The 24,404-nt window shown below is 35.3% G+C and overlaps 1 protein-coding gene across 1 annotated transcript; it reads left to right on the top strand.

Annotated features, from left to right (window-relative positions):
* The first annotated feature begins 780 nt into the window (after positions 1-780).
* On the top strand, positions 781-17,830 carry LOC103961420 (GEM-like protein 2). Its single transcript, XM_048573766.1, has 4 exons — positions 781-1,077; positions 1,441-1,542; positions 15,776-16,044; positions 16,121-17,830. Exons 1-4 carry the CDS (start codon positions 819-821, stop codon positions 16,139-16,141), a joined length of 651 nt encoding a protein of 216 aa, XP_048429723.1. The 5' UTR covers positions 781-818; the 3' UTR covers positions 16,142-17,830.
* The last annotated feature ends 6,574 nt before the right edge of the window (positions 17,831-24,404 follow it).

The raw sequence follows: 24,404 nt of genomic DNA, 5'->3' as shown, positions 1-24,404 counted from the left end.
TGGAGACAAGGAGACACATAAGGGCCAAGAATGTAATGATAACTGATTGAGGAATCCATTGTTCATGGTGTATGTTTTTTAAATTGATGCTAAAGTGATTACAAATTATTTGCTTGGGTTAAGCAATTAATGAATGGAGTATCATACTTATAAGCAAGCTAAGAAGTGCATGGGTCTAAATGGTAATGTTAGGGAGGGTAACTATTTAGACCAAATTTCGTAAACTATATGACGTGGTTGTTGATGATTAGATTATTACTTAAGTATTAACGTGCTTATTTTGTATTGGTGACACATCACATAGTTTGCAAATTTAGCCTAACATTTTTCTGATCTAAATTTAGGAGCGTAGAAGGTAGAAGGTGGAGAAACCTATTTCTTTTGATGTATTTATGCACCTCATTTTTTGTTTATTCCCTTACGTACTAACTAATAAGTTAATAACGCATTGGACGCAAACCAGCTAATATTCCACTTTAATTTGTTTGAACTAAAACCAACTCCTTTCTAGAAACTCCAGCATAACAAAAAGTAATGCATGCTTTGCAAAACCACGAACAACACTAACATAAGGATTAATTTTTTTCTTTACACAAATTCATGATATACAACCATATTTACTTCTATATATATGATGTATAGATTTCTGAAGAATCTAAACAAATTTATATTTGTTACAACGGATTTGAGTGCTTCCATCATTAGCGAAAGTACATATAAAATACAATATCCAACAATATGCTTTACTAGATAAAAGTTGGCATATTTTTTTTCCTTTTAAGTTCGACGGCATATGAAGATTTCCATCACCCATTCCTATGGCCCCCCAACCGCCCCCCAACCACCACCATTCATTGGCATCTCTTTTCTCTTCTCTTGTTATTGTGCACCGAGCTTATCATATAAACCAAAAAAGAAAACAAATAAATACAAACCTGATCGCATCCACCACTCGACTCTCCACTCTCTCAACAATGAACATGAATAGTCCCTTTGAAGCTCAAGGCACAGCCCAGGCCAACAATCCTTATGTCCATTATTCGCCTGTTCCAGCGACATCGAATTCTTCTACCAAGCGTTAGTGTTTCCATAGCTCCCTTGTTTCTGTACATTTCTCTTAAGAATTTGGTTTGCCTTCACTTGTGAATATGAAGCATAACATCAATCCTTCATTTACGATCATGATAACTAGTTAACCTTCATTTAAATAAATAAAGGAACATTGCTTTTCCGAAATTTTTGTGCTTTAGTTTTATCCATGCTTACGGAAGATACTTGGTTTCTTACATGTAAAGAGCTTATTGATTATAGTTTGTTGGGTTGGCATAATCTTTTTCTTACGTTATTTCATTTAGTCTGAGACTGTGATTAGGAGATAAGTTGGAACGATTGCTTTTATTTTTAATGTTTCATTTTTATTTTTATTACTTTGTGCTGCAGGTCCGATGGCTAATATGGTTGAGGCACTGAGCCAGTGCGGTAAAAGGGTTGAAGTTGCCACCAGAAGAGCAGAGGCCATGGCGGATAATGTCTGGAACCACTGTGAGTTTCCTTTTTGTGAACTCCTATGTTTCTCCCTTGCTATAAAGTTAGAAAGAAGAAAATTTTCAATTTGTTAAGTTCACTATGTTGGTAGTGTTAGTATATAAGTTGTTGAGCTGATTAGAAAATGTTACAAGGTTGTTATGTGTGTGATGTCTCAGCTCATAGGCTGAGCTATTGTGTAAATCTGTGTTGTGTTGATTAAGTCTCATAGGGCTTATCATTTGACAAGTGTCTTGATCTTAAGATAGGTTGTAATGGATGGTTGAGATTGAATTGAGGATATGTCTCTCTCTCTCTCTCAGCTCCATCAGTTAAGTGACTCTTCGAGCTACCTCAGCTCAGTAAGAAATACAATGATAGTTGTTCGAGTGTTATGCTCTGTGTGTTTCTTCTTCCTTTGATTTCATCTTCTCAACTTTTAGAAATATTGCTCTGGAACTCTGTTAAGTTGTTTTGTGTAGTTGCATTTCTGATTTCTAACATGGCCTCAGAGCCGAGTTCGATCTAAGCTTCTGGGCGTTGTTTCTACGAGTGGGTGAGCTCGGATTCACAGCAAAAGCTTATTGCAGTGATCTGAGTGTCTAGTATGGCTGGATCTGGAGGAGGAGAACTTCGGGCTCCAATTTTCAATGGCGAGAATTTTGATTTCTGGCAAATCAAAATGAAGACCATCTTTCGCTCGTATGAGCTATGGAATATGGTAGAGAGTGGGTACAGAGCTCCGGCGAAGGAGGAGGAACTCACAGAGGCGGAGAGGAAGCTGCTGCGTGAGAATGTTGTTAAGGATGCTAGAGCACTCGGTATTATTCAGGGTGCAGTTTCAGATCAAATTTTCCTGAGGATTGCAACTCAGGAAAGTGCGAAGGCTGCGTGGGATATTCTGAAACAAGAGTTCGTTGGTGATAAACAAGTAAGGTCTGTGAAACTTCAAGGTCTTAGGCGAGATTTTGAATACACTCGCATGAATGATAGTGAATCTCTTTCTGTGTATATTGCTAAATTGTTTGATCTGATTAATCAAATGAAGAGCTATGGTGAGGATCTGAGTAATCAAAGAGTTGTTCAGAAATTATTAATCAGTTTACCTAAGTCCTATGATAGTATAGCAGCTGTGATAGAGAATACTAAGGATTTAGACACCATAGATGCACATGATGTTGTAGCTATCTTGAAGGGGTATGAACAAAGGCTGGATAGACATGGAGAGAGTAGTATGGAGAAAGCATTCACTAGTTTGAAACTTGTCCCGAAGTCTAATAGATTCAGTGGTCAGCCAAACAGTAACAAATATCACAAGAATTTTAAGCCAAAAGAGAAACAATGGAGTAACAAGGGTGATTGGAGTAATAAGGGTGGATTCACTGTGAAGAATGAGGCAAACAACACTGGGGATAAGTGTAAATTTTGTGATAAACTTCACTATGGAGAGTGTTGGCTTAAAAACAAAGTCAAGTGTCACAAGTGTAACAAAATTGGGCATATTGCAAGGTATTGTAATATGAACAAGGCTGTGCAGCATGTGAACTTTGCTAATCAGGTTGAAGAAACTGGAAATTTGTTTTATGCAAATCATTCTGGAGAAGTGAGGAAGATAAGTGATGAATGGTATATAGATAGTGGATGTAGTAATCATATGACATCCAGAGAAGACTTACTTGTTGATATTGATAGGAAAGTGAAAGCCAAAGTCCAAGTTGGCACTGGAGTTTTGGTTGAAGTTGAAGGGAAGGGAACACTGATCATTGAAACAATAAAGGGTCGAAGATATATAAAAGAAGTCATGTTAGTACCTGGTCTTGCAGAAAATTTGTTAAGTGTGGGACAAATAACTGAGCACGGTTACTTTCTTTTATTTGGAGATTACAAAGTGGATGTGTTTGATGATAGATCCTTACAAAATCTGGTGGTCAGTGTGAAGCAGAAAGGAAATAGATGTTTTCCTTTATTTCTTAACACAAACAAGGAGCTTGCATTGAGGACAAATGTGTAGGAATGTGTTAGAATTTGGCACAAGAGGTTTGGTCATCTTAATTTCAGAAGTCTCAAACTGTTACAGAGTCAAGAGATGGTTTTGGGGCTGCCTGAAATCCAAGACAGTGAAACTGTGTGTCAAAGTTGTGCACTGGGGAAAAATCACAGGGAACCATTTGAAGGAAGATTTGTGAAAAACAAGTTCATTTGAGCAACATCAACAACATGCAATTAACAATTAAAAGGCGGAATCATGTTTATATGCACTCAAAAACAAAACTTAACCCATGAACTTCAAAGCCTAGTAGATAGGTGAACCAAGACTCAACTCAAAACAAAGTGAGTTGAGAAATCAATACCTTTGTAGATTCCTCTTTGCATAAGCAAAGGCTAATCACCCAAAAAGAGGGCCTTCATTCCTTGCATCTTAGATCCATGGATTTGGATGGATGAAAAGGTTTCTCCAAGTTCCCAAAATTGAGAACCTCTAAGTCTCCACACCAAGGTAAGATTGGAGAAGAAATGAGTGACCTTGAGGAAGTAAGATTGCTAGATGTTTTCCTCAAGGGTGGCCGGCCATTTCTAGAGAGAAAGGAGAATTTGTGTTTTTCCAATTTCCCCAAAAACAACCCTTAATGAATTTTGGCTATTAAGTCACACTTATACCTTAATTCATTTGAGTGGCAAACTTGTAAATAAGTCAAAACCCACTCTTTCTCTAAATGGCCGGCCTTAGGGTATTCATTGGGCTATTTGGCCCTTTGTGAATCATTATTCATTAAGTTGTCATACAACTTAAGTCAATGGACTTGACGTTCGAAGCCCATTGGGCCTTAAGGTCCAAAACTATCCCGAGGTCTTCAACGAACTTATTCGTTTGATTAATAATCATATTAATTAATCCTTGCCATAAATAATTAAACCATTTAATTATTCTTACACATCTCCGTTGAATCTTCAATCTCTACCTTACACGGTGTACGATCCATTAGGTTCCTTTTAGCGAGGCAGTGGGCGATTCAAACTCTTTCAAATCGATTGTGAATTGAAACTTACTTTCAATTCTCCCGTTAGTGATAATACACTTTTAGGGCTTCCACAAACCATGGTTGACGCCTAGCAGCATGTCATGGTTACCCAAGCTAATCAGAAGAGGTGGAGAACCTATTCAGTTTTAGGATTACAAATGCAATACGGTCTTTCTCTAATACAATACTCTTGACCACATTGTTTGGTTTGATAGTTTATTCATGTCTACTATCCAATGTGAGTCTTGTGCTTATATGATTACCTTGAATGTGATTTGGAACACATTCCTAAATCTCATTCATACTTTGGCCAAAGATTCTTAATCATATCATAGAGTATTCTCCCTCAAACAGTTTGAAGGTTAGAGATCCCTTGTTGCGCATTCACTTGCCTCCATGGCTAAGTGGCTTAACCCCAACGATGCCATGGACACCCTCATGATGGAGTGACTTTGACATAATCAAAGATTAAGGACCTAACCACAAGACAACTGTGATGCCTCAGGTCAAAAGACTAATTTGCATTATCCCAACCATGAGTTCTCATGTGACATGAATATGAGAACTCTTCGTTGATCGTGTTCAGTGAACTCATTCTCTATTGAGCACCTACGTACTTGTCTTGATGTCACACACACCAATGACTCGAGACTAGTCACTCTCCCTGAGAGAAGACATAGCACGTACTGATCTTAACGGACTGTCAATGCCCAATTGACAATCCTATGATCAGGAACGTTTAGGATGTGTCAACGAAAGAATGGTCTCATGAATCTAACTTCTTTAGATCGCATTCTTCCAATCACATATTCCTTGGACTTATCGTTTAAGCATATAACATTTATATGAGACGGCTCAAACAATAATCTTTGCCCTTTACATTTAAACTACATTAGTTTGAAATGTCCGTAAAGTATCATCATATGATTGGTTTTAGGGCACATTTCCAACAATCTCCCACTTGCACTAGAGCCAATCAGCTTGTTCATCAGTGATGATACCTCTTCTGTAATTCATTTCATAAATGGCTGAGTAGTAGGCCTAGACAATGGATATCTATATGTTATCCATAGAAGCAACCTTGAGAATAACGACGTCACCATTATACATGATTCTCAATCATGTGGTTCAGTCTCTCATTTGAGTTCGGACCTTGATGAGACCTTGATTCCCTGGCTTGAGCTATCGCCCCATTAGTGTCATACACTTTTTGGTTGGAACCGAATGGACAGTTCATGAATGAACTTTCCCATCCAAACAACAATGTTGTAAGCTTCTATATGGCAATATATTTTGCATACATGATGGAACACATTAAAGTCATTTACTTTTAACGTTTCCACCCAAATATCTCTTTAGTCATAATAAAGAGATATCTCATTATCACTTCATTCATAATGAAGAGATATTCTATGATGGATTAGATTCATAATCTAATACATTTACGCTTCCATTACGTTACTCTAATTCTTCCTCATTCTTGAGGAATCCATCCTTAGTATTTCTTAAATACCTAAGGATTCACTTGACAGTTGCCATGGTTCTGATCCTGGGCTTGCACTGATATCATCTTGTACCGTTCTAGGTACAACTTATATCAATGTTTTCATACAATATGAAATACATAAATCACCTTTCTGCGTATGCATAAAGGATTCTATTTACGCATTATTTCTTTGGGAGTCAAAGGGTACATTCCCTTTGAGAAGAACAACTTCCTAGTCTCACTAGAATTGTCATTCTAATTGAAGTTTATCATCATATGAGAAACTTCCTAGCATCTCTTGTCTATTTTAGGGATTGATATAATCTAATTATATCTTGAAATCTATCATTATAGATTTCCATCCCATGTATATAGACTATGTCTCCCATATACATTCTATCATTATAGAATGCTTAAAGTCATAACTTTAACGATGAAGAATTCCTTTCATTTTCAAAATTAATATATATCATGTATATATATATTCAAATTTAGGAATATGATCACCTCCCACTAATCTTTTGTAAACCTAGTAAACAAAAGATTCATTTACATCTTTATGAGAAATCAAACAATTGATCTTTTCTCATAAGACGCTTATAGCTCCCACTAGCTTGCTAAGATCCATGATGGATGGATCTCTACAACTAACCTGTCTTGTGATTTATAGTTTTAGACATATATTATCAAGACTATCTTAATAATGGTTTCGGAAACCCATATTATGTCCAAACCATTCAACTGAGACGGTTTATAAATCCTTCTGGACTACCTTGGAGCTTGTGGTATAGGAACTAGGTTGTCTTAGAAGTATATATCATATATATATGGGTAATTGATAATGTCCAACGAACTAAATCTTATTCATGTTCATTCTTCTCCTAATGGAGAAATTCATTATCTTACGATGCTATTTTCCTTGATATTTTTCAAGGAAATTAATCTAAAGTGTTACTTTTTCCTTGGATCAAATCTAAGGAGGTAAATACTTTAGACGTCTTACTCATCTACTTACATTTCTTGAATTCTTTGAAACCTTTTGCAAAGTATTCGGACTTGTGTTTATTCAAAATAAACTATAGTCCAACCGAGAGTGATCTTCGGTGAATGTCATACAACATGAGTAGTATTATGTTGTGGGCAAGTGCCACTAACATCTAAGTGAATTAACCTCAACAACTTTGTGATTCTTTCTTCTTTCCAAAAGAATAAAGATTCGAACATTTCGCCTCTATACAATTTTAACAAGAAGGTATTGGATCCGGATCTAACGATCCAAAGCATCCATCTATGACCAACTCGTAACTTATGCTTTAGAGGTATCACAACTCAGTTGGGATTAGTCACTACCTTGCAACCTTTTGGGTTTTAAGCATCATCGTATTCTAAACAGTTAAAACTACCACATCATCTCTACTACAGAGACAATTAATTAGATTACCATAATCTAATCATTCATTAATAAAGAAAAATGTTTTGTCAAACAAAACATTCATCCATCTCTACAACTGTGACGGAATTATGTTCCTTTAAAATTGGGACGTAAAGACAATCTTTGGTTTTTCCAATTTCTTTGGTAGTTCATATGAGGAAGTAAGTACAATCCGTTTTCGCATAGATCTATATTCGATTCACGTTTGGAATGTGAAGTACTTTCTCTTCTCTCATTAATCTTCTACTTCTTATTAGCACACTTTTACAACAATTGTAAAACATAGTTACTAATACAGAATCATGCATTCAAGTAGAAGAACCAACTGTTATGAACTTTTCAAGAACATTTTACAACACCTTCGAAAGGTGTGTTCTTGACACTTGCAAGACATTTCTTGCAAATACCCATTCCAATGTCCATCCTTTCATAAAGAAAGTTTGTTCCCTTGGAGTTATTTTGCCTTCTTCATTTGACTTCCCTTTTGATTACAATAGTCATGGTCCCTAAACTCCCACTATCTCTCTTGAAACTTATTTCAAATGTGTTATACACATCAAACGATTTGGAGAGCGTGCGGTTATTGTTCACTATATATTTTACAATAAACTTAGTGAACCATTAGGATAGGGACACAAAGGTGAAGTCCTTGCCTAGTTTCCGTCTCGTTAAGTGGTTTAACACTTCAACACTCAATGATTCAAAATCATCATAAGTCCACGTTGATGGACTATTTTTGTCAACCAACCATTATGTTCTAAACATAATTACAAACTTTCAAGAGTTGTTCAAGGCAACTCTCATTTCTTCATACAACAATTTGTAAGTGAAGAATCATGGTACATAAAGCGTCCATGCCCTTGTGCTTACTTCAAAAGTTCCTTGTTTATGTAACAAAGAAACAAGCACTAAAGTTTGTGTTGATTAAGGGTTGTTCAAAGCAACTCTTATTTCTTCATACAACAATTTGTATTTGAAGAATTATGACATTAAAAGTGTTGTCCTTCTCATGTTAGACTTATCTAACATATTCTTCCAATGATACATTATCAATAGGAAGATTGTGAGGATGAGACTACTTAGTTACATCTACAAGCCATTAAAGACAATCTATGGGATTGTAGAACTAAGTCCGGAAATTAAAGCATTCGGCTTTTCTTTGTCAAGTTTTGGATAGCGTTTGCAAATATATTGGTAAACAAATACATAACGAATATAAATTGATTGATTTTAAGCCATTTGATTCGGGTCTTTAAATCAAATAGCACCACCCACTATTTTTGGCAAATTCCATATCCCTCATCGGAATTCGAGAGTTTTGTTGAACTCTTAGTGGGGTATGGGAGACTCACCATTACCAAGCCCACCTCACGATGATACGATATCGGTTAGCAATAATAATAATGAGAGAGTACGCTTACTCATTTGCATCTCTTGCAAGTACCCATCTTATTTGGCCTCTAGAGAATGTTGCCTCACAATGATATGATATCGGCGCCATTGCACTTAGTTAAGTTATTCCCACCATGCTTAGTTCATGAAGGGGTTCAAGAATAGCCTCACAATGATATGATATTGGCCATCCTCGTTGCCTACACTCACCTCATCATATGCGTATAGACTCCTCCTGAGTGTAAGCATGCACTTTGTACTCCCCCATGATAGGGTGAAGCCGGTGTACAAGTCACAAACGATTGGAGCCTACCACGGTGGAAGGCCACGAAGAGATATTCAAAGCATCTCTCGCTTATCAACTTAATATTGATTTGGTTGAGGGTTTTTAGGTCTCATCACATATAAACATACATTTTAATCCTAATTAAAACATTTTGGTCCTATTACAACTATTGGTCCATATGATTGATTTAGTAGTATATAATACTCCCACTATGCTTTTAAAATGGTTTTTAAAGTAAGACTATATGGTACTACTAACATAAGATTTGCATTCATTGATGGACTATATAGTTGCCTTAGGGCCTTAGGATGACTATGAACCTTTGATTCGATTCAACACGAGCCTAGTGTTGAATCTCGGTCTAGGGATGGTGATTGATTTTAGTTACGCGTTTAATCACATTAAGGCGTGTTTGTCTTATTGGGCGTTGGACCCAACTACTCCAATTTCATGCATATCGAATAAAACAAGAAAGGAGTACTTCAAAGTAAATAAGAGCTTATGCTCTTTTACAACAATTGATCAAATTAAATTACTTTAAAGTAAAGAAGAGCTTATGCTCTTTTACAACAATTGATCATATCAAATTACAACCAAAATTTAATCTACACATTCCCATGGTTTAAACAAATTTGAAACGGCCTTTCACATAGCTCAATTATAGTAGGCTTAGGTTCATAATCACCCTTTCTTTAATTAATTAACGCTTTAACTAATTAAACTTGAATGCAACATTTTCATTTGGTTTTTGTATCCATAGAATTGATTTAAATGGAGCTAAATGAAATGAAAATCCAATTCTCATTTAAAGAGACAAAACAATTTTGTTCTCTACCTAATTTGGGCCAAAATGCTATGACCTCAACTTGTTTGGGCCATAGTGCAATTAACCTCAACTTTTGGGCTATTTTGCAAAAACTTAAACTTTTGGGATCACTTTGTAAAAACACAAAAGTCCACTACTTCATGTAATTACAACTAGAACCCAAAAATTTCCACAAAAGCTAAAACTTCATTAAAGGAGCAAAACAATTTGTCCTTTTAGTGATTTTGGACCTTTACGTAAAAACGTAAACTTTTGGGTCAAAGTACAAATACACAAAAGTATCAAAACTTTATGTAATTGCATAAAAGCCCCACAAGGACCCTAATTGAGTAGGGTGGCCGGCCATTGAAGCAAAGTATATAAAAAAAATTTCAAAGTTTTGTAAGTGGGGTGTGTGAAATGGAATAAATCATTACACACCTATCCACTAAAATTTCTTTAATTTTTCAAAACAAATATCTAAGATATTTAAACATAAGAAATATTTCAAAACAAAAACTTTATGAAATAAATCAAAACTTTGAATCAAAACACCAAACCTTTTGTTCTTGGCAAGAACATATCAAGAACAATGAAGAACATCCATGAAAACCCATAAGAGCTCCATGAACATTCTTCACCCAAAAACATACCAAAACCACTCAAACTTAAGGGAAATAACATACAACCATACTAGGGTACATAGGGGTTCCAAAAGTCACTTTAAAACACTTTTAACAAGTCAAACAAGAACCCAAAAATCCACCCTTTGGATTTGGCCGAATTTCCCCAAAAACATGGCACCAAATTTTAGCTCCAAAATTCATGCTCATATGAACTACATCTACAACATTTGAGATGGCAAATTTTCTAACAAAATTTACATTCAAAGAAGCAAGAATAAAGCTTGTAACAATTACAACATTCAAATCACAAACTATGAACTACAAAACCCAAAAGGATTCACCAACTACTAGACTTAGGCTCTTGATACCACTTGAAGGAAGATTTGTGAAAAACAAGTTCATTTGAGCAACATCAACAACATGCAATTAACAATTAAAAGGCGGAATCATGTTTATATGCACTCAAAAACAAAACTTAACACATGAACTTCAAAGCCTAGTAGATAGGTGAACCAAGACTCAACTCAAAACAAAGTGAGTTGAGAAATCAATACCTTTGTAGATTCCTCTTTGTATAAGCAAAGGCTAATCACCCAAAGAGAGGGCCTTCATTCCTTGCATCTTAGATCCATGGATTTGGATGGATGAAAAGGTTTCTCCAAGTTCCCAAAATTGAGAACCTCTAAGTCTCCACACCAAAGTAAGATTGGAGAAGAAATGAGTGACCTTGAGGAAGTAAGATTGCTAGATGTTTTCCTCAAGGGTGGCCGGCCATTTCTAAAGAGAAAGGAGGATTTGTGTTTTTCCAATTTCCCCAAAAACAACCCTTAATGAATTTTGGCTATTAAGTCACACTTATACCTTAATTCATTTGAGTGGCAAACTTGTAAATAAGTCAAAACCCACTCTTTCTCTAAATGGCCGGCCTTAGGGTATTCATTGGGCTATTTGGCCCTTTGTGAATCATTATTCATTAAGTTGTCATACAACTTAAGTCAATGGACTTGACGTTCGAAGCCCATTGGGCCTTAAGGTCCAAAACTATCCCGAGGTCTTCAACGAACTTATTCGTTTGATTAATAATCACATTAATTAATCCTTGCCATAAATAATTAAACCATTTAATTATTCTTACTCATCTCCGTTGAATCTTCAATCTCTACCTTACACGGTGTACGATCCATTAGGTTCCTTTTAGTGAGGCAGTGGGCGATTCAAACTCTTTCAAATCGATTGTGAATTGAAACTTACTTTCAATTCTCTCGTTAGTGATAATACACTTTTAGGGCTTCCACAAACCATGGTTGACGCCTAGCAGCATGTCATGGTTACCCAAGCTAATCAGAAGAGGTGGAGAACCTATTCAGTTTTAGGATTACAAATGCAATACGATCTTTCTCTAATACAATACTCTTGACCACATTGTTTGGTTTGATAGTTTATTCATGTCTACTATCCAATGTGAGTCTTGTGCTTATATGATTACCTTGAATGTGATTTGGAACACATTCCTAAATCTCATTCATACTTTGGCCAAAGATTCTTAATCATATCATAGAGTATTCTCCCTCAAACAGTTTGAAGGTTAGAGATCCCTTGTTGCGCATTCACTTGCCTCCATGGCTAAGTGGCTTAACCCCAACGATGCCATGGACACGCTCCTGATGGAGTGACTTTGACATAATCAAAGATTAAGGACCTAACCACAAGACAACTGTGATGCCTCAGGTCAAAAGACTAATTTGCATTATCCCAACCATGAGTTCTCATGTGACATGAATATGAGAACTCTTCGTTGATCGTGTTCAGTGAACTCATTCTCTATTGAGCACCTACGTACTTGTCTTGATGTCACACACACCAATGACTCGAGACTAGTCACTCTCCCTGAGAGAAGACATAGCACGTACTGATCTTAACGGACTGTCAATGCCCAATTGACAATCCTATGATCAGGAACGTTTAGGATGTGTCAACGAAAGAATGGTATCATGAATCTAACTTCTTTAGATCGCATTCTTCCAATCACATATTCCTTGGACTTATCGTTTAAGCATATAACATTTATATGAGACGGCTCAAACAATAATCTTTGCCCTTTACATTTAAACTACATTAGTTTGAAATGTCCGTAAAGTATTATCATATGATTGGTTTTAGGGCACATTTCCAACACTATTTCCCAAAGAATCAATGTGGAGAGCAAAGGAACCACTTGAGCTAATACACTCAGATGTGTGTGGTCCCATGCAAACATCAAGTTTGAGTGGAAATCGATACTTCATTACCTTCATAGATGATTATTCAAGAATGTGCTGGGTATATTTCTTGAGAAACAAATCTGAGGCTTTCTATGTGTTTAAGAAATTTAAAGTCATGGTTGAGCTTCAAAGTGGATATCATATAAAGAAGTTAAGAACAGATAGAGGAGGAGAGTTCAACTCAAATGAATTTGGGAAATTTTGTGAAGATTTGGGGATAGAAAGGCAGCTCATAATTGCATACTCTCCACAGCAAAATGGAGTAGCAGAAAGGAAAAACAGGACAATTGTGGAGATGGCAAAATGCATGATCTTTGAGAAAGAACTTCCATACAGTCTCTGGTGTGAAGCAGTAAACACATCTGTGTATCTGCTAAACAGGAGTCCTACAAAAGCAGTGAAGAACACTACACCTTTTGAGAAATTTAGTGGAAGAAAACCTGGGGTTAAACACTTGAAAGTGTTTGGTTCAGTTTGTTATTCACTTATTCCAGGGAATCTAAGACACAAATTAGAAGAAACAAGTGTTATGGGTGTTTTTATTGGATATGGCACTTGTGAAAAGGGGTATAGGATACTGAATCCTTTAACTCAAAAGGTTCTGTTATCTCGAGATGTAATTTTTGATGAGAATGGTAGATGGGACTGAGAGAAAAACAAAGTCAAGGAAGTTTGTATTCCTTTATCTGCAGCTGAATCTTCAGAGTTTGATAGAATTGATGAGTTGACTGATGTTCATGAACAAGAAGAATCTGATGGATCTCAAATTCAAGCTGGAAGTCCTCCAGTTACTGTTATTGGTGAGTCAAGTAGTTCACTGGTTTCATCTCAGTATGATAATACTCCACTGAGGTATAGGAACTTGAGTGAGATTTATGAGAGGTGCCACTTATGTATTGTTGAACCTGAATCTTTTGATGAGGCTGCACAGGATGCAGCTTGGAAAAAGGCAATGCAGGATGAAATGAATATGATTGAGAAAAATCAGACATGGGAGTTGGTGAGAAGACCTTCAAATAAGCCTGTGATTGGGGTAAAATGGGTGTATAAAACAAAGCTGAATTTGGATGGAACAGTGCAGAAGAACAAGGCTAGACTTGTTGCAAAAGGCTATGCACAAAAGCCTGGGATTGATTTTAATGAGACTTTTGCACCTGTTGCAAGGTTAGACACTGTTAGAACTCTGATTGCACTGGCAGCAAAGAATAAATGGAAGTTATTTCAACTAGATGTGAAGTCAGCTTTTCTGAATGGAGTATTAGAAGATGAAGTATATGTTGAACAGCCAGATGGGTTTGTGGTGCAAGGAGAGGAAGAAAAGGTTTACAGATTACATAAAGCCTTGTATGGTCTAAAACAGGCACCTAGGGCCTGGTATGGTGAAATAGATTCATATCTAATGCTCTGTGGATTTAAGAAAAACATCAGTGAGGCAACTCTGTACACCAAGTACAAGGGAGACATAGATTTGATCATAGTGTCCATCTATGTCGATGACATTATATACACTGGAAATTGTCAAGAGTTAATGGATGTTTTTAAAGCTGAGATGATGCATAAGTATGAGATGACAGATCTTGGTCTGTTACATCACTTTCTTGGAATGGGAGTGATCCAAACTGAGGAGTGTATCTTCATTCATCAGACAAATTATGCCTTATCTCTTCTGAAGAAATTCGGATTACAGAATTGCAAATCAGTACATACTCCTTTGGTTCCAAGTGATAAACTGAGAAAAGAAGATGGAAGTGGAAATGCAGATGAGGCTCAGTATAGACAGATTGTAGGTAGTCTGCTGTATCTCACAGCAACTAGACCTGATATAATGTATGCTGCCTGTCTCTTAGCTCGGTTTATGCATTGTCCCACTAACAAGCACTATGGAACAGCAAAGAGAGTATTGAGATATGTTCAAGGAACTCTTGATTTCGGGTTGGAATACAAGAAAGGTGAAGGAACACTCTTAATGGGATACTGTGACAGTGACTGGAGTGGCTCAGAGGATGATATGAAAAGCACGTCCGGATATGCCTTTACATTTGGAAATGGGATTTTCTCTTGATCTTCAGTCAAGCAACAATGTGTTGCATTATCAACAGCCGAAGCAGAGTATATCAGTGCTTCTGAAGCAACAGCACAGGCTACTTGGTTGAGATTTGTTCTAGAGGATTTTGGTGAGATGCAAACAGTTGCAACACCAATGAATTGTGACAATACATCAGCCATTGCCATCACCAAGAATCCTATCTTTCATCAGAAAACCAAACATATAAACAGAAGATATCACTTCATAAAGGAAGCATTGCAGCAAGGAGTAATTGATTTGATTCACTGTCCTACTAAGGAGCAAATAGCAGATATCTTTACAAAAGCATTGGCAAGGGAGCAGTTCACTTACTTGAGAAATCTTCTTGGGGTGAAATCAGTTCACAACTTAAAGGGGAGTGTTAGTATATAAGTTGTTGAGCTGATTAGAAAATGTTACAAGGTTGTTATGTGTGTGATGTCTCAGCTCATAGGCTGAGCTATTGTGTAAATCTGTGTTGTGTTGATTAAGTCTCATAGGGCTTATCATTTGACAAGTGTCTTGATCTTAAGATAGGTTGTAATGGATGGTTGAGATTGAATTGAGGATATGTCTCTCTCTCTCTCAGCTCCATCAGTTAAATGACTCTTCGAGCTACCTCAGCTCAGTAAGAAATACAATGATAGTTGTTCGAGTGTTATGCTCTGTGTGTTTCTTCTTCCTCTGATTTCATCTTCTCAACTTTTAGAAATATTGCTCTGGAACTCTGTTAAGTTGTTTTGTGTAGTTGCATTTCTGATTTCTAACAGGTAGAGCCTCCCTACAGGATTTTGAATTGATTCACCCTTATCAATCTTCGTTTGCATGTCATACAAGTAGCCTAGATCATAACAAATTTTGGAATTTTTTCATGACAGTGAGAATGTGTCCAAGTTTCACAGAAGCAGCGAAGGCAAGGCTAAATACCGGCACAAAGGTGCATACTACCGGAGGACAAGAAAAAGTATTCCAGCAGACATTTGAAAGAATTACAGGAGAGAAGCTCTTACATTCATATGCTTGCTATCTATCAACTTCTCATGGATCTGTGATTGGGATGCTGTACATCTCCAATGTACGAATAGCCTTCTGCAGTGATTTCTTACACTATTTGTCCCCAGGACATCCAACTTCCATGCATTACAAGGTAGATTTTCTACTGGACATATAATTCAAATTCTTAGGTTTATCTTTCCTCTAACAAGTTGCTAAATCTCATGTAGGTGGTGGTGCAGCTTGATTAGTTAAGAACATAAATCCTTCAACAAACATATGGAACCCTTCAGAAAAGTATATACACATTGTCACAAGAGATGGTCATGAATTCTGGTTCATGGGGTTCATATCCTATGACAAGGCCTTCGGTAATCTTAGCTGAGCTATACAGCTATCTCAGAATAAATGAAGGAAACGACTAAATAACTCGAGTTAATTCAGACAGATTGGAATGTAAAACGTTAACACCACTTTAAAGTGTAACTACACTTTCCCATGATCTGTTTTGCTCATCTGCCATTTTCTACTACTTTTTATGAAAGCCTAACATGCCTAAAGTTAGTTGAAGCTTTATACACAAGACACAGAAAAACAGAATATCTTTAATCAACTCTCTAGCAAGTATAGCAAGTACAATATTCATTTGGAAAAGCATTAATCTTGGGAAATTATTTCAGCACACGCCTTTTTCCTTCTGCACATCCTTGTGTATTTCTGTCTCTTGATTCTGCTTTCATTTGTTCGATCCAAAGGCCAGAAATACAAAGGCATTTGTAAGAAGCTGAGAAAAGAGGTGTGTGGAAAGCATTTTTCTTAATTTTTGCAACATCAACACCCCTTGAAAACAAGCAGAGTAAATCCCTAAATAACAAGTCTGTATGGGATCTTATAAAAATGCACTAAGGAACAGAGAACATACTCTTCAAATTTAACACCATGAGGATTTGAGTTCACTGCCCACAAATGAAAATCTGTAAGATACTGCGAGTATGAACTTGAGGTACAACTCTCAAAGGTATATAATTAAGTGGAAAATGAGATCAATGTTTTCGGGTATTTCTACTGAAATGCTACAAGGCAATTCTGTAAAAGCCACCATACGACACCTCCATAGCCATGGCCACAAGAAAGATGAGTTGCTAACATGGAATCCCATTTTGAATTTCTTGTGTTTTAAAGCATTCTTGATCCAAGCTGAGTCCCTGAACTACCAAATGTTCACAAGATACCTTACAAATCTCGAATCCAAGTTATCTATTGCATCAAAACATACTGAAAATAATCAACATCTTGCCCAGATGCATCACTCTCATGTTCAGGGACATGAATACTTTTCCAAGAGTTCGCTCTCAATGAGAACATCTCCATATACAAAACAGTCTCAAAATTCCTAGTAAGATCAGCTACTAAGAGCTTATAGTAGCCGACGCATAACCCAAACCATAAATCGAAAATTGCATTCCTGTTGATGGGTTACGGAGATACAAGTCCCAACAACCATCAACAGATACCAATACAAGACCATTGCAGGAGCCCAGTAGGTAAGTAAACTTAGGATGCTTGGAGGTCACGGTTTGAAAGGTATTTGTAACCGAAGAATCATCTCGAATGGTGGCGCTTCCAAGCCAAGGGAATGGAGTGATTGAGAGGCGACGGAGACGAGATAATTTTGACTGAGGGTTGGAGATGATAGAATGCTCACTATAATCTCCTCAGGAAAGTAGACGCACGCTTGGAGTTTCTTCTTAGTCGTCATTGGAATTGATGACACACACGAAATGGGTTAGGGTTAGGGTTTAAGGTGGCAAGTAGAAATTTACGAAATAACCTACAATATAAAACATAATCCCCATTAGACCCTCTGACAGCTATAACATATCATATGGTTTCCCCTGGCTTTTTCTTAATCGGTGCTGGGGTTAACCACTGGATTTTGATGATCTGATATTCCTTCTTGTTTGCCTCCGGTGGTTGTGTGAGGTTTGGGCGCTTTTGGAGGTTTGGGATGGGCTTTGATTCTGTGGTCAAAATGATTCATTATATTCTTAGCCCATATATACGTTGAATCCCACGTTGGTTAGAGGAAAAAAAGAAAAGCAATTTAAATAGAATTATTTTGGTCTAACTAATATCGAAACCTTGCGTAATTAAACTTCACACTTGACGGATTGGACAGATGGTAATTACTAGTTGAGAACACTATCGATGTTATTGAAAATGGGTCCTCGACATGTCTTTCTGATAATTTTACAATATATTGCATGTCTTTTATGTATTAGGTGAAGATTTAGCCTAAGCCACATAATGTTTTTTTTATAATAATTTGGTATTACACTTGTCATCTAAAAGTGAAGAGGATTAACGTTCGATTCTCGTCAAAGGCAAATTTGAATTATATTATTGCTAGCTCATTGTGAGATTTAACCCACCTCTTTCTCCTTAGTGTAAATAATATCGTTTGTTCAAAAAAAAAAATTAATGAAACCTAAATCCTCTTACATATAAATGAAAAGAAATACTAACCGTTATAGGATTGATGGCATGATAAAGTTATTTAGATATTCAACATTGACACACTCTTTAATATGGTAGGCCCACATTAATTGTACGATGATTTGAAAACCACCCCCAAATTAAACTTGAGGTTTAAAGTATAATCATTCTCCATTATTTAGTGTAGATAATATTGTTTGTTCAAAAAAAATGTTAATTATTTTTTTTTTGTTATATCATATATTATATTTTGAAAGTGAATTTAAGTTAAGCTACACAATAAAGGGTAATGGTTGGGAGACCAAATTTTGAAACCAAATTTTATAAATCATATAATGTGGTTGTTAACGATTGGTTTATTACTTAAGTATTGATTAACATGCTTACTTTCTATTGTTGACACATCATATAGTTTACAAATTTGGTCTGCATAGTATACTCCACAATAAAATAATCATAATAATTAGACATCAAACTTGTCACCTATGTAAGTTAAACTAGAAACATTTTATTTACAAGTCCAAAATTACACAATATTGTAATGCTAAGACAATAAACTCTATTGTTGAGTTTCACATTCTTTTAGGGTAATGCTAGAATACCAAATTTTTAAAACCAAATTTGCAAACCAAATGATGTGGTTGTAGATGATTGGATTATTAATTAAGTGTTGACTAACGTGCTTAGTTCTTATTAGTAAAATTATTTTATTTACAAATTTAGTTTAAGAATTTGGTCTCAGGAGGTAGCATTATCCTTTCTTTTAAAAACATTTGTATTCGAGCAGTGTTATCTCGCTACTCTCAGACACATAGCAACGCGTGTGGACAATTAGGTTGTAATCTCCTTCATTTTCCCCCCGGTTTTTGGTGGAGGAAATGATTGACGTCAAGCTTCCCATTTGTCACTGTTGGGCATTTGTGTGTCATTGAAAATGACAAAGGTGGTGTTGGACACTTAAGGATATGGTGGCATCACAAAACAAATACACAAGTAATGAGGGAAAAGGCTCGGTAGCAACCAAGTAGGGACGTCGAGCCTTTTGTTTGGCACATCGCTGTGAGGAGAAGAGGACCATAGGACCCCATATGTGCTTCATACCTTTGAGGCATTGAGAGTGCTTGGTCCGAATTAACTCATAATTGGCACGTATATATGGACCTCTGAAAATCTTGTAATTATCGATGCGAGATCATAATGGTGGTGCCAAACTCTCGTTTCTGTTCCCATACCAATTATGCTTCAATTTGCTTTATGTTTAATTTTATTTTCTTTCCACGTTTTCAACCTTTTTGTCAAATATAACGAGATAATAATGCACTACGACTAATCTATACATTAGAATATTAAAATTACGATTGCATTAAGTATAAATTCACATCGTAGAAAACTCCAAATAGTACAAGAACTCTTGGAGGATCAAATGTAGAGTTGTTGAAGTCGAATTCCCCAACACAAATCGTGCGTCATCTGATCCAATTGTTCTAAATCATTAGTTTTAAAACGAGTTAGGTACTTGTCGAAATGGATTAAAATTTAAAATAGGTTATGGTGAAGAACTTGGAGGGAAAAAATGATAATCTGTTTTCATGCATGTATTAATTAATTATAAGAGGGGATTTTGATAGTGTAATTGTGTAATACTATTTCACCGTATAAACATTATTGGTGTAGGTCCTCAATTGACTTGAATGACAAACAAACAACCAGTTAGAATGAATGGTTATCGACATTGTGTTTAGGCTGGCAAAAATTTGACAGGACAAAGTAGTTTATAACTATAAACTGCTGGATGAACTACAAGAAGACACAGATCGAGGAAATGGAAAAATAAAAAATAAAGGAAGGGGAGCACTCCATAACATAGAAGAGTGATTTAAGTAGTATAGAACTATGAGTATTCATCATAAATGGTGGGCTTGACTTTTATGTGGAGCCTTCCTCTACACTCTTTTAATGAATATATGAAACCCTAGCTCTTTTTGGGTAAATAAAATACTAATTACTTGAGTACTGCTTTGTTAATTTATGTTTAATCTCATTTTATTTGATAGTGACTAAGAAAATAAGAAACTGTCATCTATATGATGTGATATTAATTGGTGGAGAAGGGTTACTAGGAAACTGTTATAACTGTTGTATATCCTATTGTGTATTGTTATGTACGTTACGTAGGAAAGTTAAAACACATAATACTACATGATTGGTTTGAAACAATACCGTTACAATTGTTAAGTAATATGCAAGAAGAGAACAGAGAGATCATAGAGGAGGAAGAAGGAAACAGAGAAGGTTTAGAGAGAGAGAGAGAGAGAGAGAGAGAGAATGAATTGCTATTTTATTTTCTTGATTGATTCTTTGTTACAAAGGGTACAGTTGCTATATAGAAGAGTACTTAGCTAACTGCCTTAACCAGCTTAATTACTTACCAACAATCCTAACTAATTATTCTAACAGCCACACTCCTAACTACCTTATCTATTTGGCTAATTACATGTGTCATGATCCACACCCTCCATATCCTATATATTCTAACAAGAATAACATCATTTCAAAGTAAGTTTCTCTCCGTTTGTGACTGAAATATAACAAAGTTTTCAATATATTGTTTGTCAGCAAATGAACCTAAACCTAGGTGCATTCTATTCCCTTTTTTTGGTCCCTCCCCTAGTTTCCTGCACCACATGGCAGAGCCATGAGTTACAAACTTACAAGTCATGAATCGGATGGTCCTCGACATTGAAAAACCTTTTATCTAGGAAGAGGAAGGTGAATAAGGCCTCTCCTCTCTCTGTCTGTGTGTAATGGAAATCGAATAACACGTTTGATGATATATTTTTCAGTGTATCGAAACACAACTCGATACTCCATGGTTAAAAACTTAAAAAATAAACTTTTAAGAAATCATATTATAAAACTTAATATTTTGGACCATACTCTTAGCACACTGAAATATTTCTCTGTGTTGACACCCTCATCAAATCACACATGACCTCCTCCCTCCCTCCCACATGCAATGATGCAAATTCCCATAGCAGCCTTGGCCCCCTCCTTGCTCCCAACTAGATAAAAATAAAGAAATATCCAAATAAATTCAGAAAAAAACTCTGCGCGTAGGACAGGAAGCATGCGATTAGAACCAGCTATATCTGTGCAATATTAATACAATTTGCATATCTTGATGGATGCTGTTGCCCACAAGACCATAACTATTCATCGGTATTAACTTGTATGACTGAGAAATAAACTGTGAGAGTGAGTTGGCTCAGATAAGTAATGTGCAAGTAATGTGGCACAGTAGTGAGCAAGTTTTCTTACGCGTCATTCCAGCTGTACGTCCCATGTATTTAGTGACTACATAGACGATGGGGCCAATTTGGCTCCACTTACGATTGCGTAATGTTACTAATTCATATGTTATTATACGAATGATGTCTTCAACTTAAGGTATAGTTTAAAATTTATACACTATATTAATATGAAGTGATAACATTAGTATAGCAATCGCGATGATGGACATTAAAAGTCACTTTACATACTAACTATTTTAAAATAAGAATTTTTTGTTAAAATGATCTTTGAGTTTGTCATAACACTTAAATTTGGTCTCTAAGATTTAAAATCTATAGAACTGGTCATTCAGTTTACCCACCGTCCATCATTTTGATATATCCATAAAAAAAGCTCTGTTAAATGAGAAGAAAATGACAAAAATAACTCAATTTTTGTCAAATCATTTTGGATCATTGTATTGAGGGTCTTTTTATCATTTTGGTCTTTATTTAACAAAGATTTTTCATGGAATGACCAAAATGATTGACGGTAGACAATTCTAGAATGATTTCAAATTCTCAAGGACCAAAGTGAGAAGTTAAGCAAATCTTAGAAATCATTTTAACTAAAATGCCTTAAAATAATAAAAATAAAATGATCCCTTTATTTCTCTCCGTGTTTTGTTCAAATCTTTGATGCCACTCAACTCAATATTTTGCATCCCTTTATGTTTTACTTGTAGTTTTGAAAGTGATCGACACTAGAGTTCGAAGGAAGCATTGTCAAACATATCATGTGCACAAAAAATGTGATTGTGGTACTGAAAGATAATAATAACCAATTGAAAGTTGAACTAAAAGAATGTGGTAATGGAGAATCGAATAATACCTTTTACTTTAATTCCAAAATTTCATTCTAAAATTACTGAAATTGTACATAAATAGTAAAATGGTTTACCAAATATAAAATAGTAAAAAGGACTATAAATATTAATATTGTTTACAAATACATTAAGGATCAAAAAATTCGTGAATCTAATGTGCAGGTTCAAACCTTGTGCGTAAATTATTATAATAATTTGATTTTAAACGAATAAAGGTTTTTTTTATTATTTATAATTTTGTAAAGGTTATAGGGGGGTGGTATGAGACTATTCTTGAATCTTAATGTCTCCAACCAAAGCTTGACCAAAGTTGATGTTAAAAGACTACCAACGTTGTATTATACAATTAATGTGATGAAATCATGCTTAATTAATAAAGTATTGTGTATATTTTTATTTATTTATGATGAAACACTGCATGCATTTCTTTTGAATTGATTTTTCGAAGGTGCATGGATATTCTCGTTTGGATGTGTTTTTGAAATGAGTGAAAGCGTTTTTGGTGAAAATATTTTTGGAACCAATTGTTAGTAAAAATGCAAATAAATTCTGGTAAAACACTTAAAGTGTTTTTGGAACAAAAAAATATTTTCTCTAAAAGCACTTTCAGTAATTTTAAAAGCACATCCAAATGCGCTCCTAGCTTCTTGTATAGTTGGCTGAGGAAAACAAAGGAGGAAAGAAAATGGAGCGTTGAAATTACAAATATTAAAAGATAATATTCATTAGCAATCGAGGAAAATTGTAAGAAACACTGAAATTACTTTTAATCTCAAATTTTCAAGTGAACATATTTCAAAAGCAGTACGTTGAAAGATTAACAAGAGAAGAAGCAATGGACTTTTATAGAAATATAGACTAGAGTATAATTTTGGATTTCTTGTATTTTAATCGAGTTGGATTATAACCATGCTCAAAGAAAATATTAAAATCCTTTAAAAAAAAAATGGTAACGAACGTCAAGATATTTGCAAAATATTTTAGGACTCGATCACACACCTAAATTGTGCCTCTTTTACAAGAAAATAAGTATATTTAGTATCAGATTCACTACAAATATATATAAATCGAACATAATTACTTCCTCCAACTAAGCATATTGGCAAATAGCTTTGGACCAAAAACTAGGAGATCAAATCTCTTGCACCTAAAATGGGTATGATCTCAAAATTGAAGCTTCAGAGAAGTTACACCCAAATTTGGTGCAAAAAATTTGATCCCGAAAGTTAGTTGATTTTCAAAACAATTCATTAATTCAAGTTCCTTTTCCTGAATTCATTAAAGTAAGTCCAGCACCCAAATTAAAATTCAGACACTTTATATTTATTGCTTGGTCAGTCAGAAAGCTGTGGAAGAATAAATACCACTTATTCATTTATAAGTCTTCCAAAATCTACCACCAAAACAACAAGTAAAAGTCGATTGAAGACCAGGAATAAATTAGTTTTGAACTTGTTATTTATAAGATTTAAACATAAAACTTATCAGTTACATGTGTACCTTTGCTTGCCGGTTGCCGGTTGCCGGCTTTCCGTGTTTCCTCTGCCTTTTGGCTTTGTTTATGATATGATCCATTGCATAAAAATAAAAAAATAAAAAGATCATTTATTTAAAATATATGACGTAATTGTTTATTATTAGATTATGTGTTGATTAACATGCTTATTTTTTCTTAGGGACGCATCACAAAATTTACAAACTTGGTCTAAAAATTAGTCTACCAAGCATTACTCAATTGTAATACTAAGATGAATCCAAGACTTATCAATCACAAATAAAAATAATTTTTTTAATATTATACTGAAATACTAAATGATTAGTTTGATAAAATTTGAGAATATGGTTTGTGGAATTTACGTTTT

Source organism: the organism of the source record quoted next, unplaced genomic scaffold (genome assembly GCF_019419815.1).
Source record: "Pyrus x bretschneideri cultivar Hongxiangsu unplaced genomic scaffold, Pyrus_bretschneideri_v1 Contig7, whole genome shotgun sequence".
Classification (NCBI taxonomy): Eukaryota; Viridiplantae; Streptophyta; class Magnoliopsida; order Rosales; family Rosaceae; genus Pyrus; species Pyrus x bretschneideri.
This window is presented reverse-complemented; position numbering and strand designations above follow the sequence as displayed.

Coding starts and splice junctions, on each gene's coding strand:
- LOC103961420 (XM_048573766.1), top strand. CDS start 819: ATGGCCCCCCAACCGCCCCCCAACCACCACCATTCATTGGCATCTCTT. Junction 1,078..1,440: donor ATCGAATTCTTCTACCAAGC/GTTAGTGTTTCC, acceptor TTTGTGCTGCAG/GTCCGATGGCTAATATGGTT. Junction 16,045..16,120: donor CAACTTCCATGCATTACAAG/GTAGATTTTCTA, acceptor AATCTCATGTAG/GTGGTGGTGCAGCTTGATTA.